The sequence below is a fragment of the Coenobita brevimanus genome, chromosome 14 (genome assembly GCF_032717465.1).
Source record: "Coenobita brevimanus isolate Jiangsu-jjx chromosome 14, ASM3271746v2, whole genome shotgun sequence".
Lineage (NCBI taxonomy): Eukaryota > Metazoa > Arthropoda > Malacostraca > Decapoda > Coenobitidae > Coenobita > Coenobita brevimanus.
The window spans coordinates 16447483-16465386 of record NC_136967.1 but is presented as its reverse complement, the minus strand read 5'-3'; the positions used below and the strand labels follow the sequence as shown (position 1 = coordinate 16465386).

Sequence of the window (17904 nt, the reverse complement as noted above, 5' to 3'; positions counted from 1 at the left end):
AATATAAAGCCCTGGCAGAAAAGACAATTCAGAGTTTTTGAACCTTATTATACAGAATGGAAAAATATGAAAGAATTATACTAACAGGAGATTTTAACACAAACATAAACTTTTTTTTTTTTTTTTTGTGAAGAAGAAGGAACTAAAGGCCATGAGCCCACAAAACTGTTCCTTCCAAGAGAAAAACAAAATACAAGAGAGAGCCAAATTCAAGATCCATTCATTTCAAGATGCCTGGACACACTGCGTTTGAAAGACTGGAGATCATAGGAAGCAGGAAATACAGACACTGGGAGACAGTTCCAGAGTTGACCTGTTGCATAAATGAAGGACTGGTAGTAATGGTTAACTCTTGCATTAGAGAGTTGGACAGAAAAGGGGTGAGAGTTTGCTGCTAGACGGGTGCTACGCACCCGTCATAGAAGTGGAGGAATGCATGCAGACAGTTCAGAGGAACAGTGACCATTGAAGTAGCGATAGAAAAGAGATAAAGATGCAACATTGCGGCGAAGAGACAGTGGTTGAAGGGAGTCAGTAAGAGGGGGAGAGTTAATGAGACGAAAAGCCTTTGACTCCACCCTATTGAGAAGAGCTGTATGTGGGGAGCCTTCCCACACATGAGAGTTGTACTCCACACAAGGGCATATAAAAGCCTGTATAGAGTCAACAATTGTGCAGGGGCAAAGAAGGAACGGAGTCGGCTTAGCACACCCAATCGCTTGGAAGCAGATTTTACAAGAGATGTAATATGATCTTTCCAAGACAAGTCCCGAGCAAATGAAACCCCAAGCATGTTCAAGGATGATGCAGGATTAAGTTGAGTATTATTAAACAAAAGTGGGTATACCTGTGGAAGATTTTGTTGGGTTGATAGGTGCAAAAATTGAGTCTTTGATGCATTAAAAACAACCAGATTATTTTTACCCCAGTCACAGATACGAGCCAAGTCAGACATTAGGTGTGTCATAGCCTCATCCCTTGCCTGTTGAAATAACTGCTGAGATGGACGTTGTGGGAATCGAATGGAAAGGTGAAGGGTGGAGTCATCAGTGTATGAGTGGATAGGGTTAGATGTACAGCTTAGAAGGTCATTGATGAATAAAAGGAAGAGAGTTGGTGATAGGACAGAGCCCTAAGGAACACCACTGTTAATAGATCTAGGAGATGAACGATAGCCGTCTACAACAGCGGCTATAGAACGACCAGAAAGGAAACTAGAGATGAAGGCACAGAAAGAAGGATAGAAACCGTAAGAGGGCAGTTTGGAAATTAAAGATTTATGCCAGACTCGATCGAAAGCCTTTGAGATGTCAAGTGCAATGGCAAAGCTTTCGCCAAAGTTCTGAAAGGAGGATGACCAGGAGTCTGAAAGGTAGGTGAGAAGGTCGCCTGTGGAGCATCCCTGACGGAACCCATACTGACGATCAGAAAGAAGGTTGTGAAAGGAAAGATGCTTTAAAATTTTTCTATTAAGAATAGACTCAAAAACTTTTGAGATACAGGATGTTAAAGCAATTGGATGATAGTTAGAGGGTTGGGAATGGTCACCCTTCTTTGGGACTGGCTGAATGAGAGCAAACTTCCAGCAAGAAGGAAAGGTACAAGTTGACAGACAAAGGCGAAAGAGTTTGCCTAGGCAGGGTGAAAGCACAGAAGCACAGTTCTTGAGAACAACAGGAGGGACTCCATCAGGCCCATATGCCTTGTTAGTACTGAGGCCAGCAATGGCAGAAAATACATCAGCTGAAGAAATTTTAATGTTAGCCATGAGGAAGTTTGAGGGGGGGAAGTGATGGAGGAACAGCACTGGAATCGTCTAAGGTGGAATTGGAGGAGAAAGTCTGAGCGAAGAGAGCTGCTTTATCAGTACAAGAAATAGCTACAGAGCCATCAGAGTAGAAAAGAGGAGGGAAGGATGATGAGGTAAAGTTGTTAGAAAGGTTTTTGGCAAGGTGCCAGAAGGAGCGGGGAGAGTTCGAGTTGGAGAGTTGAGAGCATTTTGTACAGATGAAATTAATTTTAGCAGAGCGAAGAACAGACTTAGCACGATTCCGGGCAGAAATGTATAAAAGATGTGAATCAGGGGTGGGTTGGCTCCGGTACCTTTTATAGGCCCTCTCCTTGTTGCGGACAGCATTAGAACAAGTGTGATTAAACCAAGGCTTTCTTGTGTTAGTCAAAGGATATGAGAAAGGATTGTATGCTTCCATGCCCGAGAGAATAACCTCCGTAATGAGCAAGGCACACCCAGATGGCTCCCGGCCATGAAAGCAATAATCATTCCAGGGAAAATCAAAGAAGTACTGCCTAAGGGCCTCCAAATCCGCAGCTCCAAATTGCCAGAGACAACGTTTTTTTTGAGAGTCCGCAGGCCGTACCAGAGCGATAGGACACATTAAGGTGATAAGGTTATGATCGGAGGAGCCCAACGGAGAGAAAAGATTAACAGTGTAAGCAGAAGGATTAGTTGTAAGGAAGAGATCAAGTATGTTGGAGCTCTCTCCAAGGCGGTCAGGGATATGGGTAGGTTGCTGTACAAGCTGCTCTAGGTCATTAAGGATAGAAATGGTGTAGGCTTGTTCACCAGGTGGATCAGTGAAAGGAGAGGAGAGCCAAAGGTGGTGGTGAACATTGAAATCTCCAAGAATGGAGATTTCAGAGAAAGGAAAGATGGATAGAATGTGCTCCATCATAGAAGTAAGATAGTCAAAGAATTTTTGATAGTCAGTAGAATTAGGAGATAAGTAAACAGCACAGATATATTTAGTCAGAGAATAACAGGAAAGCCGAAGCCAGAGTGTAGAGAATTCAAAAGAATCGAGTTCAGGAACACGAGAGCAAGATAAGTTGTTGCGTATATATACACAACAGCCACCTTTGGCTTTGAAATGAGTATAGAGAAAGTAGGAGGATACAGAAAAGGGTTTGCTGTCAGTTGCCTCAGACAGCTGAGTCTCAGTTAGGAAAAGAAGGTGAGGTTTAGAGAAGGAGAGGTGGTGCTCAACAGAGCGAAAGTTGGAGGAAAGGCCACGAATGTTGCAGAAATGAAGAAGAAGAGAGTCAGACAGTGGTTCCATGCACCTTGAGTCGTCACCGGGAGAGGGGCTGAAGGTGGGGGCATTTATGGTCCCCCCCCCCCTGGGGACTCCGAGGCTATGTTATTCGACGCCATTATGAAAATTTTGAAAAGGAAGTGTGGTGTGTACTGTGCATGTAGTTTGGTGTTGATAGTTGGAGAAACTTGTATTGGAGAGCATGCTGGTCTACTCTCTGTGTTACTGAGACACTGAAAAAGTTCAGCAAAGGGGGATGGTCGGGACCTAGTCCCAAGGGCTGATGAAACGGGAGCTCCAGCTCTCCCTGTCATCAGCTTTCCATCCACCATGGGAGTACTGCCCTGCTCGACTGGTGCTACAGTCTGCTCCTTGCAACTGATATACTCTAGATATAAAAAGCCATGAAAGTTGTTGGGATCAAAAGCTCGTGGATCTTATACAGGAATTTTTTCTAGCACAACATGTAAAGGAAAACACCAGAAAGAGAAGACCAGAAGACCACTCATTAGTAGATCTTATGTATACTAGGCAAGAAAATGAAATTGACAGTATAATCTATCACCCCCCATTCAGCAAAAGCAACCATGCAGTACTAGATTACCATTTCAGGATAGCATATGATATAGTTAGAGGTAATGGAAATTACAAAAAGAGACTAAACTACAGCAACTATCATGACCTAAAGAAGTACTCTAAGGATATAGATTGGGAAAAGGAGCTAAGAGGACAAGGTATAAATGTTATATAAAAAATTCTTTGAATTTTACGAAACAGGAATCCATAATTATGTCCCATTGCACAAAGACACAAAAATAAGGACAAAGGACTGGTTTAATACTGATTATAAAAATGCAAAAGAGAAAAGAGATTTGCTGTGGCTCTGATAAAGATGACAAAAGTGAGAAAGCATATAACAACCACAAGCAGGCAAGAAATTATTATACTGTACAAGGATTAGGAGAGAAGCTCAGAGGCAGTTTGAGGAAGACATTATAATTAAAAGTATTGATCAGCCAAAGTTGTTTTACAGCTACATATGAAGGAAAGCAAAAGTTAAAGATAAAATACAATCCATCATGGATGAGGGGAAAATCTGTATCAGTGAAGAAGATATTTGTGAAGTACAAAACAAAAATTTCCAGTCAGTTTTTACTAAAGGAAGTACAGTAGATTTGTGAGAGATGAAAGTGAACAAGCATGCCCACACATATTAATATACATATGATAAAACAAGAGGTCTGGGAAGAGGTGAGGAAATTAGACGGGAAAAGCCAGTGGCCCTGACGAGATATCATGTCGGATATTACAGGCATGTGCAAAAGAGCAAAGCAGTCCGTTACATTCAATATTCAGAGAATCCTTAAGACGAGGAAAACTACCTGATATTTGGAAGAAAGCAAACATTGTGCCCCTTTTCAAGAAAGGAAATAGACAAAATTCTACTACTACTGACCAGTATCACTGACCAGCGTCATAAGCAAGATATTAGAAAACTGATATGAAGAATTCGGGTAAATCACCTGGTAAAACACAATATGATAACAAAGACAGTTTGGTTTTAGAAAGGGAAAATCATGTGTTACTAACCTATTAAGTTACTATGATAGAGTTGCAGAATTAATACAGAAAAGAGATGGCTGGGTACACACCATATATTTGGATTTCAAGAAGGCATTTGACAGATTACCGCACAAAAGACTTTTCTGGAAACTATACAATCAAGGAGGAATCCAAGGTAATCTGTATTATTGGATGCAAGGTTTTCTTGGCAAAAGGGAAATGAGAACAGTGCTAAGAGGAAATTACTCATCATGGAGAGAAGTGACCAGTGGAGTTCCACAGGACTCAGTGCTGGCACTAGTTATATTTTTAGTATACATAAATGTCATAGACAGCAACACTGGAAATGGAAGCTACCTAATTATGTTTGCTGATGGTGCAAAAATACAAAGGGATGTTACAAGCAAAGACTCTTGCATAGAGCTACGAGAGAATTACATAAGCTTTATGAATGGAGCAATATATGGCAAATGTAATTCAGTGTGGACAAATGTCATGTAATAAAATTTGATAAAAGTGAAAAAAGACCAGACTGGATATATAAGTTAGGAAGTTCAACCCTACATACATCAGAAAGGGAAAAGGATTTAGGAGTGATTATCAATATCAGACTTTCACCGGCTGACTACATAAATGAAAAAGTAAGGAACGTGTACACACTGCTTGCTAATATGAGGATAGCATTCACATATATAAATAAGACCTGCTGAGAAATATACAGTAATAACATCATTCATCAGACCAACTCTGGAGTATGCATCAGTAGTCAGGAACCCGCATCTCAAAAAACACAGAGATAAGACTGAAAAGGTACAAAGGGCTGTTACAAGATGGGCACCAAGTTTAAGGGACCTAAGCTATGAAGAAAGATTAGAAAAATCAAACCTACCAATATTAGAGGAGAGAAGGAAAAGAGGAGACATGATTATGTTATATAAATGCACCACAGGAAAAGAGAAAATAGACATAAATGAGTTTATAACTATGGGGAAGCAACATTAAGATGACACTGCAGAAAATTGTGCAAAAAAAGAGGTAATAGAGACATAGGGACATTCAGTTTCCCAAATAGAGCAGTTGATCAGTGGAATGCACTGCCAAATGAAATAGTGTGTGCCAAAACAATTCATAAATTTAAATATGTGTATGATAAAAATGATTCAAAATAGGGGACAGTACAAGCTTGACTCATTCCTGTAAAGATACAGTTAGGTAAGAACAAGCAAACCATTGCTTTATCAAACCCTGATATATCAGATTTTACATTTATCGAACACCTCTTAACCCACCAAACTTCTTTTACAACTATACCTAACTAGAGTCAATAAGTGAGGTACATCATGCGGCCCTTCAGAAACACCAGCAATGTGTAGGGTGGCTGACAATACATTTTCCAAGGTAGATGGATATGAGTGGAACTGAAAATAGGCAACTAGCTATGTAAGTTGCAGTACGCAAAAGAGGCAGCCTGGTGATGTCAGCGTGTCGCGATTTACATGCATGTTTACATAAGCATTTTATTGCTTGCCACACACGAAGGTACAGGCACTAAGAAAATTGTGTTTATTAAATGTGACGATGAGATGTGTAAATGGGTATGCGTAGAACCAAGATTAGGTGACTAGTTACGCACATTACGTAACACAAGAGAGAGAGCCTGGCACCATTAACCTTGCGCTATGCATCTGTGTGCATGTCTATGTAAACATTTTATTATTTTCCGCAGAAGGAGCTACAGGCACTAAGAATATTTTGTTTTTTATTAAACGTAAGAATGAGATGCATAGATGGAAATGGATAGTGCTGAAAGGAGGCAACTAGCTACTTAAGTTACGTAACACAAAGGAGACAGCCTGGCACCATAAGCCTGGCATTGCATCTACATGTATGTTTCTGTAAACATTTTATTAAATGAATTTTCCACCGAAGATGCTACAGGCACTGAGAATGTTTTGCTATTCATAAAAAGTGTGAGTGAGATGCATAGATGGTGATGTGTGTTGCACCAAAGCAGGCAACTAGCAACATGATTAACAACACAAATCAGGAGGTAACCGGATGGGGTCATTCTGGCACTGTCTGCATGCATGTTTACAGCAATAATTTATTATTTTTCCCAGAAGGAGCTATAGTCACAAATGATATTTTATTTATTAAAAGTGAGAGCAAGATGTGTAGATAAGAACATAAGAAGAGAGGATTATTGCAGAAGGCCAGTTAGCCCATGCTAGGCAGCTCATAGAGTGACTAAACTATTAGACTAAGACAAGGATAGCAGAGCAGATTTGAACAAAAGCTGCAAAAGAGCGAAATTTTGGGGCACATTAGTGTAAAATGGGTATAGATTTCATTTAAAGTACTAAAATGTAATACTGTAGTCATTTATTGTCCATCATGTGACTGAATTCACACATGGGGGGTGGGGCGACCTTTGGATTTATTGAACTTTCAGGTTTATCAAACCAAGCTTTCCCTAACTTGTTCAGTACAATGAGAACAGTAGTTGACATAAAAATTTAATTTTGATGTTGAGACAGGTAGATTGAGATTGTTTGGGTATGTGGAGGCAATGGGGGATGACAGTTGGGTGCGGAGATGAGAAGTGTGAACAATGGGGGTAGGGTTGTGAGAGGCAGACCAAAAAAGACTTGGAATGAGGCCATAGAGTGTGACCTCAATGATAGGACACTGAATAGGCTGCCAGAGATAGAGCAACCTGAAGAGCCGCATTTGGGTGACCAAGGCCGATGTATGCAAGCATGATGGAGCCTCTTATACATGAAAACAAAAACAGTAAGCTGAAGTAAAAGAATATATGAATATAATTTTGGATTTTTTTTCAGTGAAGTGGGATCATGGTCATGGAACTCTTGCATTAGCTTTGAATTAAGCTGCCAGTTGTGTAAAAATGACCTTTGTAGGTCTGTAACCCTTTTATACTGAGGGTTGAATCTAATGATGATGGTAGTATTAGTGCTGTAGTTGCAAACCTGGATTCCTAACTGCAGGATGAAGTAGCCCTCCCTTGCAGTCCACCAGCCTTTTTTTTGGGGAGGGGGGGAGGATAATGGGATAGTGGAGGTAGTTTTAGGATATTTGTATAACTAGGTAATGAAGCTGCCCAATTATATTTTTGGCACCATATGAAGGCATCCTTCTCCAGCACTGGGGCTAAATGTACAATTATAATACCATACCATACTCAGTAATTTATTCAGATATCTTACATCATTGCTCTGAGTATGGTAGAGTATAAAGTCCAATCACATACAGTAACATACTCTTTTATGTGTGTTCTTGTTTCAGATGATGTGGTACCAAAAGTGTTGGACCTGACTGGAGTTGGTTTGGGCAATTTGGCACAGCTCCTATTTCTGCTGGATTCTGGTGATCCTGGGACAGGCAGCAGTGAATCACAGCGTCATCGCAATATTACAAATGCACTTCAGGGTTGCCATGCACTCCTGTCAGCTCTCACCTCTCCAGATCATATGTGGCTGTCCTCTCTGCTGCAGTTTCGAGCACTGGAACTTATGACTCATGTATTTGTGGAACTTCCAGAGGACACAGAGGCAGCAGACTGGGCTGTTCGACGACATGGGGAAGACTTATTAGTGTTAACAGAAGCTTGCCGGTACCTCAGTCTTCCTTGCCACAACCTTAAAGACAAGGTAGCCACAGTACAGAAGATGATGAAGTTGAATGAAACTGAGAGAAAAGGCAATTTTTTCCTGTATGCTGAGAACCTTCTGATAAGCCGCATCTGTGAAGAACTTACCCCTTCCCTTGTATACAAGTTTTTTCTCATCATAAAGAACAGTATTGAATATGGGACTTTTATAGATGATTTACAAGTCACAGAGAAAAAACTGATGAATGAGGAAGGCATGAAAGAAACGCTCTTTTTTTATTTGATAAGAGTGTTAGAATGCAGTAAGCTGTTAAACAGAATATATACAGATATACTTAGGAACATATTTGAAGAGGTCTGTGAATCATGTGGCAGTGATGAAGAGAAAAGGATCATTGCAAGCATCATCAGTATGTTTCAGAGTTATCCCAATGAGTGCAAACCAACCGGACTTTGTGTCATCTTCTGTGTCACTGATGACCGGTCAGGTGCAGACTACGAAATTGCCAAGATTAATAGTGTCTTCCATGATCAGCTGGGATTCACAGTTCTGACTGAGAAGAACCCAAACAAGGATACATTAGACAAATACGTGAAGGAGCTCAAGAAGACGAAATACAGGTTTTATGATTCATTTGTTTTCTGGTCTATTTCACATGGAACTGAAAATGATATTGTCCTAGCTGGCAATGAATTGTATCCAAGGAAAGATTTCATACATAACTTCTCACTGCCTGACAACTTTAGGAAGAAGCCCAAGATCTTCTTTATGGCTTCCTGTCGGGGCAGTAAACTAATTCATGTTAAGGATGAAGGTAAGTTTTTTTTTTTTTTTTTTTTTTTTTTTTTTTTTTAAAGGAAACTGCCTCTCACGACCCTACCAACAACATTCACACTTCTCATCTTCTTTACCCAGTTGTCATCCTCTGTTTTCTCAACATGTCCATATTGTCTCAATCTACCCTTCCTCATTACCACACCACCCATCCTTCCTCTCAACTCTTCAATCTCATTCTTAGTCCCTTCACAGGCCTCAGATTCAAGGATGCATTACACATACATGTAATTATTGTCATTTCTATACATTTGAGTGTATGAATATCCTTTTCCTTTTCTGCCCAAGTCTTACTGCCACACAGCATTACACTCCTAACACATGCTGCCTACAAAGATCCCTTCACATGGAGAGAGAGAACAATAGGTGCTGGGAGAGGCAACAGCCCCCTGAACTTCACCCACTCCTTACCCTAGCTTCAGAGCTAGCTCCAGCCCAACCTGCAGCATATAACATGATTCCTGAATAGCAAAACTCCACACACTCGAGAGCTTCTCGAGCATGATCAGTCCATTCATGCCTGACACTTATCACATCCTCTTCCTGACACAGTATGTTGTAGGAAAATAATGAAAAGTGATAAGGGAGGTAATGTTTAGTATAATATTGAAGTAGGTGTGGGAGTGAAGGAGAAAGAGATGGTATGGAAGAAAATGCTTCAGATAATTGTTCCTTGGGAAATGAGAGAAAATAGGAAGCAGTAATATAGGAAATTAAAACACTGAATAATGTGGATAATAAAAGAAGCCAGAAAGTGAGTGGGTGATGAGTATGGAAGAAAGGTACGCTGTGTGATCAGTACAAGAAAGAAAACAAACAAACAAACAAACAAACAATGAGACAGTAAAGGAAGCTAGAGGAGTGAAGGTGAAGGGAGGGATGGGAAGTAAACTTCTAAGTCAAGATAGTAGGGTGCTGAAAGATGAGGATAATATTAATTTTTACATTTTGTATTTGAAGGCTCCAACATGCTTGCATGCGTCAGCCTTGGTCACCTAATGGCGGCTCTCCATGCTGCTCAATCTTTGGCAGCCTTCGTGTTCAGTCCTTTAACCCTGAGGTCACACTTAATGACCTCGTCCCACGTCTTTTTCAGCCTACCCCTCTCAACCCTGCCCCCAGTATTAACACCTCACTTTCTGCACCCAATTATTATCCCCCATCCTTTCCATATGCCCAGACCACCTCAATCTACCTCTCCTCATCATAGCGCCAGTACTCCAGTCCCATCCTACCTCTCAAATCATCCATTGTAAACCCAGCCACCCCCAGGCCTTGCACGCAGGGACGCACTACACATCCACCTAATCTTGTCATTTCAGTATGTTTAAGCCAGCGAGTATCCTCTTCCTTTACTGACCAGGTCTCACCACCATACAATATTACATTCCTAACACATGCTGCATACAAAGATCCCTTAACACGTAAGGAGAGCCCTCTCAGTGTCACAAGAAGCAACTGCTCCCTGAAATTCTTCCAACCACTTCTCACCTTAGCCACAGAGCTATCTTCAGCCTCACTATCCCTAGCACATAACATGTCTCCGAAATAACAGAACTCATCCACACACTCAAGAGATTCACCAGCAAGTTCAATCCTTTCACACCTGACAATCTCCGCCTGCTCTCCCCGACATACCACATACATAAAATCAGCAGTATCATGCAGTCTACCTCTAATACCACTACATCTCTTATGCACCCACTTATCACAAACACTGCACAAGATGGAATTACTTCCCATGCTTTTGTGGCAAACTGCACATGGCCACTCTCCCTCATCTTTGACAGTACTGCCACCATCCCTAGATATCATAACTTTTGTTTTATCTGCATTTACTTTTAAGCCCTTGTGCCCCATACCATCTCTCCATTTCCTAAATCTTATCTCTGCCTCCCTTTCATTCTTTGCAATCAACACCAAATTATCAGCATACAACATCTCCCACGGGAGTCCATTTTTGAAGTCACATGAGAGGGCTTCAAGTACCATGATAAACAACAAGGGACTCAAAACTGACCTCTGATACACACCATCATTCACGGAAAACTCATCACTCAAAAATCCATTCACTGTTACCTGGGTGTGAGCACCCACATACATGGCTATAACCACTCTAACCATTCACTCCTCAATCCCAAGCTTTCTCATTGCCCACTTCACCACCTCTCTAGGGACTTCATCAAAGGCCTTCTCCAAATCAACAAAAACAAAGTACAGTTCCCTTTTCTTTCCTACATATTTTTTCTGAAGCTGTCGAACAATGACTATGGCATCAGTGGTCCCCATGCCTGGCAGGAATCCAAACTGCATCTCATCAATATTCACTCTTTCTCTAATCATACCTTCTAGAACTCTCTCCATTACCTTTATTATCTGATCTAAAAGCTTTATTCCTCAATAATTTCCTCCTTCCAGGGCATCACCCATCCTCATGTACACATTTGCAGTTGCATTCTTCAGCCAGTCATCTGGGACAACACACTGATATATTATCATATTTATCAGGTTAGTGACTAACCTCACTCCTATATATCCTGAGGCCTTCAACATTTCAGCAGTCAACCCAGACACGCCTGCTACCTTCCGCACCTGCATCCTGCCTATCGCCTCACTTATGGTGGCAGCGTCAGTCAAAGGCCAAGGGCCAAACACTGGATCTGCTGGCTCCAAACCTTGCCTGTCCCAGTCAAACTCCTCATTCAACAACCAACTCTAATGCTCTCCATGCATCTTTAATATTCCCACTGTTCACCACTACCCTTCCTTCACCATGCTTCACACACTGCTCACCTATAATATCCCAATTATCCCTCTTCACCTGATTTGCCACCTTAAATATCATATTCTTCCTTTCTACACAATTTAGGTTATCAAGTAAAAGTCTCTGTGACTCAGACTTTGCCCCGTATACCTCTCTTCTAGCCCTATGCTTGGCAGCCAAGGATTCCTCTTTGTTACCACCCTTCTTCCATTCTCAGAAAAGCCTTCTTTTCTCCTTAACTGCAGCTTCTACACCCTCATCCCACCACCAAGTTACTTTATGTCTTCGTGGGCCTCTTGTCCAACCACATACTGCATCAGTAACTCTCAAGAGGTTGTTCTAGAGGGCTCTGTACTGTTCATTAACGCCTCTGTCAGTGGGTCCCTGTTCAGCTACCACTTTCCTAATCTCGCAATAGAAGGCATCCTTTACTGCTTTGTTTTCCAGCTTCCATATTTTCCTCCTAGGTATATAAATCCTCATAGTCATCACTCGTTCTTTAACCCCTAGGGTACGCAAATCCCCAGCCTCGACTGCCCCCCAGGACGCAAAAACAGGCCAATTTTTCGACTCCCTCAAAGGTTGAAAGTTTTATGCCCGATTTATAGAGCTTGAATTTACACACCTGAAAACGCAAACCCCACCTTCCTAGACCCAATAGTTACCGAGCTATGGCCCGTCAAAGTTTATAATAGTTACCCGTCACGGCCCCGGCGAGAATGAAAATACGCTGCTCGCACCTGTTTTCTTTGCAACAATAATGACAAAAATCACCAAAATCATTTTTTTTTAGTGTGTATAAATTTTATAAACCATTGTAATGTGCTTAGAAAAAAAACAAACCCCCCAAATAACTGATAAATAAAAATGATCCTTCCCTTCTCTTCTCTCCTCATACCTCTAATCCCCTCCCTTCCCTTCCCTTCCCTTCCCCTCGCCTAACCTCTCCTCCCCTTTCCCCTCGCCCCATCCCTTCCCGCCGAGCTGTCAAATCCTGCAAGGGAAATTGGTCATGAACCCCCCAATAAAAATATGATAAATAGTAAAAATTATCCTCCCCTTCTCTCCCCTCTTCAAACCTCCAATCCCCTCCCTCCCCTTCCCTTCCCTCCCCTTCTCTCTCCTCTCCTTCCCTCCCCTCCCCTCACCTAACCTCCCCTCCCCTCCGAGCTGTCAAATCTAGTTTTCGTTTCGTTTCGTTTCGTTTTGAAGGCTCCAACATGCTTCCATGCGTCGGCATAAAATAAAATGTCTTTTTCAAGTGGGTTTCAACTAAACACAGCTAAAATAATTGTGGTGTGCTTATCTGTATGCAAACACCAATAAATTACAGGTAATGATTCAAAAACACGTGCCATAAAGCATAAAAAATGCACAAAATATTCAAGGCCGGGGAGGTGCTAGGGGGTGCAGGTGGGGGGTGGGGGGTGGGGGGAGCAGGTAAGGCCAGGAGGGGGTGGATGGGGATGGAGGGATGGGAGGAGACCACCACAAGACACAAAGGGCCATAGTGGAGTACAGGGACATGGAGGGAGGGTAGGGGGGAAATAACCTCCCCCCAGTTGACTGGGGGGGGGGATGTTGGGGGGGATCCACATGGGAGGTGGGGATGCATGAGGAGGGAGTGGGAGGGGTTGTTGTTGTGGTAAGAATGGTGGAAGGTAGGGTAGTAACAAGGTAGTGGAGTAGAGGGATGTGGCGAGAGGGAGGTGGGGGGTACATCCCCCACCGCCTGGTTACGGGCCTGGTTCCCCCCTCCGGTGAGTCCAACATCTAGTTTTGATTGGTTAGAAGCCATGTACCTCACAGCTGGGGTGGAGCCAGCTGCCGCCAGCTTTTTGTGGATGTACAATCGGTGTTGCTCGTCCTCTTAAGAAATTGCGCAAAAAGCCTGATCGATGAGATTAGCACTTGAGGGGTTAAGCACCATGTCACATTAGCAATAATTTGTGCTGCTCCACTCATGCCTGACATCCTGTAACTTTAACATCTCTCATTAACCTCCTATCAGCCCTCCTGACCAGAAAATAGTCTATTTGACTGCTGTTTCCCCCAGACTTGAATGTAATCAACCTAATCTCTTTTCCTAAAATGTGTGTTGCATACAATTATGTTCATTGCCTCCCCAAACTCGATTTTTTTTTTTTTATGCGAGGAAGGAGGAACCAAAGGCTGAGCCCACAAAACAGTTCCTTCCAAAAAAAAAAAAAAAAGAATACAAAAGAGAGCCAAATTCAAGATCAATTCATTTCAAGATGCCTGGACACACTGCGTTTGAAAGACTGAGAGATCATAGGAAGTAGGAAATACAGACAGAGGGAGACAGTTCCAGAGTTGACCTGTGCATAAATGAAGGACTGGGAGTAACGGTTAACTCTTGCATTAGAGAGTTGGACAGAAAAGGGATGATAGTTTGTGGCTAGATGGGTGCTGCGTACTCGTCGTAGGGGTGGAGAGATGCAAGCAGACAGTTCAGAGGAGCAGTGACCATTGAAGTAGCGATAGAAAAGAGATAAAGAGGCAACAGTGTGGTGAAGAGACAGAGGTTGAAGGGAGTCAGTAAGAGGAGGAGAGTTGATGAGACGAAAAGCCCTTGACTCCACCTTATTGAGAAGAGCTGTATGTGGGGAGCCTCCTGCACATGAGAGTTGTACTCTAAACAGGGACGAAGAAAACCCGTGTATAAAGTCAACAACTGTGCCTGGGTAAAGAAGGAACGGAGTCGGCTTAGCACACCTAATCTCTTGGAAGCAGATTTTACAAGAGATGCGATATGATCTTTCCAAGATAAGTCCCGAGTGAATGAAACCCCAAGCGTGTTCAAGGATGATGCATTTTTTGCACCATATGCATATCCCCCATATACTCCTTCATATCCTTCAGCAGCATCACCTGCATGACCATTTAAGTCCTCTTCCAAAACCAGGAGGGCTGGTACAACAATCCCAGACAGATAATCTTTTCATACTGAACAACCTAGACCAACATATTCATATCCCACACCAAGCCCTCTTCCTCCCATCATCCCCAGACATCACCTTCTGCTCCCCAAACCTCACCCCCACTACATCCTGGAGAGTGGTCAAAACCCTAGGTTCTGATCACCTCCCAATTATCATCACTACCAAAACCAGAATCACCCCAGCTGGCCACAAACACACATACACTAATTATAAGAGAGCCAACTGGGAGACCTTTGTAACTGAAACAGAACAACATTTTGAAACACTAAACAGTACACCCATCACAAACATCAATACCGCTGTGCACACTTTCAATACAATTATACAAAACGCAGACAAAAGACACATCTCTAGAGGCAACAGAAAGAGACACAACCCCAACTTCACACCAGAAATTCAAGGCCTTGTCAGACAAGGGGACACACTGCAATACTCCCCAACACCCCATACACAAGACATCATACAACAAATACAAGAACTCAACACTCAGATAAACAATAACATGTCAGGACAGCAAACACTAAACCGGAAAAATTACCTCCAAACACTTGACCACAAGTCAAACATCAGCAAACTCTACAAAACACTAAACAGCATCACACTTTCCAACAGCAATACCACACAGTCACACGTTGCCATCACAACAACAGACACCATACCCTCAAACAAACAACAAGCAAACACTCTCATCAATCACTCTTCACAGGTCAGCCATCTAAACCCCCATCCTGAAGCCCGATGTATCATCCGACGCAGGAAAGTGTTCCCCACAGCCCCCGAATACGCAGCTTTCACCTACAACCAGACGAAACACATCGTTAACAACCTTAAACACTCATCTGCCTGTGGACCAGACAACATAAGCAACATTCACCATAAACACCTTGGACCACAAGGCATACAAGCACTCACTAACATATCAGACTACAGCTACTCACACAACAGGAGTAGACTGTAGCACCAGTTGAACAGGGCAGTACTCCCGAGGTGGATGGCAAACTGGTGATAGGGAGAGCTGGAACTCCTGTTTCACCAGCCCTCAAGACTTGATCCTGACCATCCCCCTTTGCTGAACATTTTCAGTGCTTTCATTTACACAGAGAGTAGGCCAGCATACTCTCTGAATACCTCTACCTTCAACTGTCTACACCACACTAAATGCGCATAACATATCACACCTATTCCACTCTGTTAGCAATGGCTGCTGGAATTTTACTTTCAAAAGAGGTGGTACCTCGGATTGTCACCAGCGGCAGGGTAGGTCTGACAGCACAGGGTCCTCCCGTTCTCCATCAAGCGACTGTGCCAGCAGCGACTAGTGCAATTTCCGGCCATGCTCCTCAGCGGAAATGTGAAAATGCCGCCTTATTCTTCACCAACATCCATGGGCTTACTACCAACGTAAATTCAGCTTTTTTTTCCTACAGTCCATATCCCCTCTGGTCCTGTTCCTTACAGAACCACAAATCTCACCGTCTACTGAAATATCTCCATATTGTTTTCCTGGTTACCATCTCCTCACAAACTTCCATAATAATGGTGGCACCTGTTGTTATATCAAATCCCATTATGCAGTTGACACCATTTTAAACTTCACTTCACGCAGTTTTGATTACTCGTTGTATAAACTAAACTGTCAAAATATTACCAAATATATGTGTCGTTTATCGCTCCCCCAATGCTTCTTCTGAACCCAGTGTATTTGATTCCATTTCCACACAGTTGAGTAACCTTAATCTTGCCCTTAACACCGAAATTACCATCTTGGGTGATTTTAACATACATAATGTTGAATGGCTATTGCACTCTGCCAGGACTGACGATGCTGGTCTGGAGTGCGAGCTGTTTGCAGAATCGTTTAATCTCACTCAACTGGTAAAGCAACCAACCAGAATACCAGATAATCCTGACCATAATGCCCATCTTTTGGATCTGTTCTTGACAAATAATCCAGATCAGTACAGGATAGAAGTATTGCCTCCACTTGGATCCCCTGACCACAATCTCATCAAACCCTCATTAGTTAGCCCCCCAAACCTCCCCATTCTGAACCTGTCAGGGTGACCCAATAGCACTTTGATGAGGCAAACTGGGATGAATTTAGAAATTATCTTGCTGACATTCCATGGCAGTCTTTCTTCTCTAGTGATGTCAGTTCTACACAGTCCCACATTTGCAATTTAATACTAGCTGGTATGGATTTATTCATACCAAGTCAACCGTTCACTAAAAGATCGAACTCTCCAAAATGGTTTGATAGCAACTGTGCCAGAGCAACAGCCCAAAAGTCATCAGCATATAACTATAACTTGAAATCAAAAACATCTGAATCACTCTCTCAATTTAAAATTGCACGAAACCATGCAAAAGCTGTAATAAATCTTGCTAAATCAACCTTTCTTCAAAACCAAGCATCAAAACTACTTAACAACCCTAATGACAACAGAATATTCTGGTCAACTCTCAGTTCTTTCAATAATAACTTTAACAATTCATCATCCATTCTCCCACTAAAATCTACAGATGGCAACATTACAAATGACGCGTGTGGGAAAGCAGATATCTTTGCCAGTACATTTGCCAGAAATTCTACCTTAGAGGAAGCCAACCTGAATGTCCCAGCACTAGAACTTGACTCTCCTGACATTGTTCCACTTAAAATACAGATAAGGTACATGAAATCCATCCTAGACAATTTACCTACCAACAAAGCTCCAGGCCCAGATGGAATTCCGCCAATCATTTTGAAAAAGTGTTCCCCAGAACTTGCCTCAGTTCATGCAGAATTATTCAGACTATGCATATGTACTTCTTCATTCCCTAATTCATGGAAAGAAGCTAATATCCACCCAATTCCAAAGAAAGGAAGTTCCTCTGACCCCTCTGATTACAGACCAATAACTGTCACATCTTCTCTTGGTAAGGTATTTGAAACTGTAATTAATAAGCACATAGTTAAACATCATGAATCCAACAACTTAATTAGTGATAGACAATATGGTTTTCGCCAAGAAAGATCCACCATTGACATACTCAATCTCCTGACTCATACCATCCATCAATCAGTTGACCTACATGGTGAAACTCATGCAGTA

The 17904-nt window shown here is 42.2% G+C and overlaps 1 protein-coding gene across 1 annotated transcript in view; it reads left to right on the top strand.

The window, feature by feature from the left end:
- The window catches only part of LOC145390021 (uncharacterized), a 182665-nt gene that overhangs the window by 130279 nt on the left and 34482 nt on the right, over nt 1–17904 (top strand). Inside the window, exons 3-4 of the mRNA XM_080265113.1 lie at nt 7923–9062; nt 11641–11710. Coding sequence (XP_080121239.1) covers nt 7923–9062; nt 11641–11710 — 1210 coding nt within the window. The remainder of the gene's footprint in view (nt 1–7922; nt 9063–11640; nt 11711–17904) is intronic.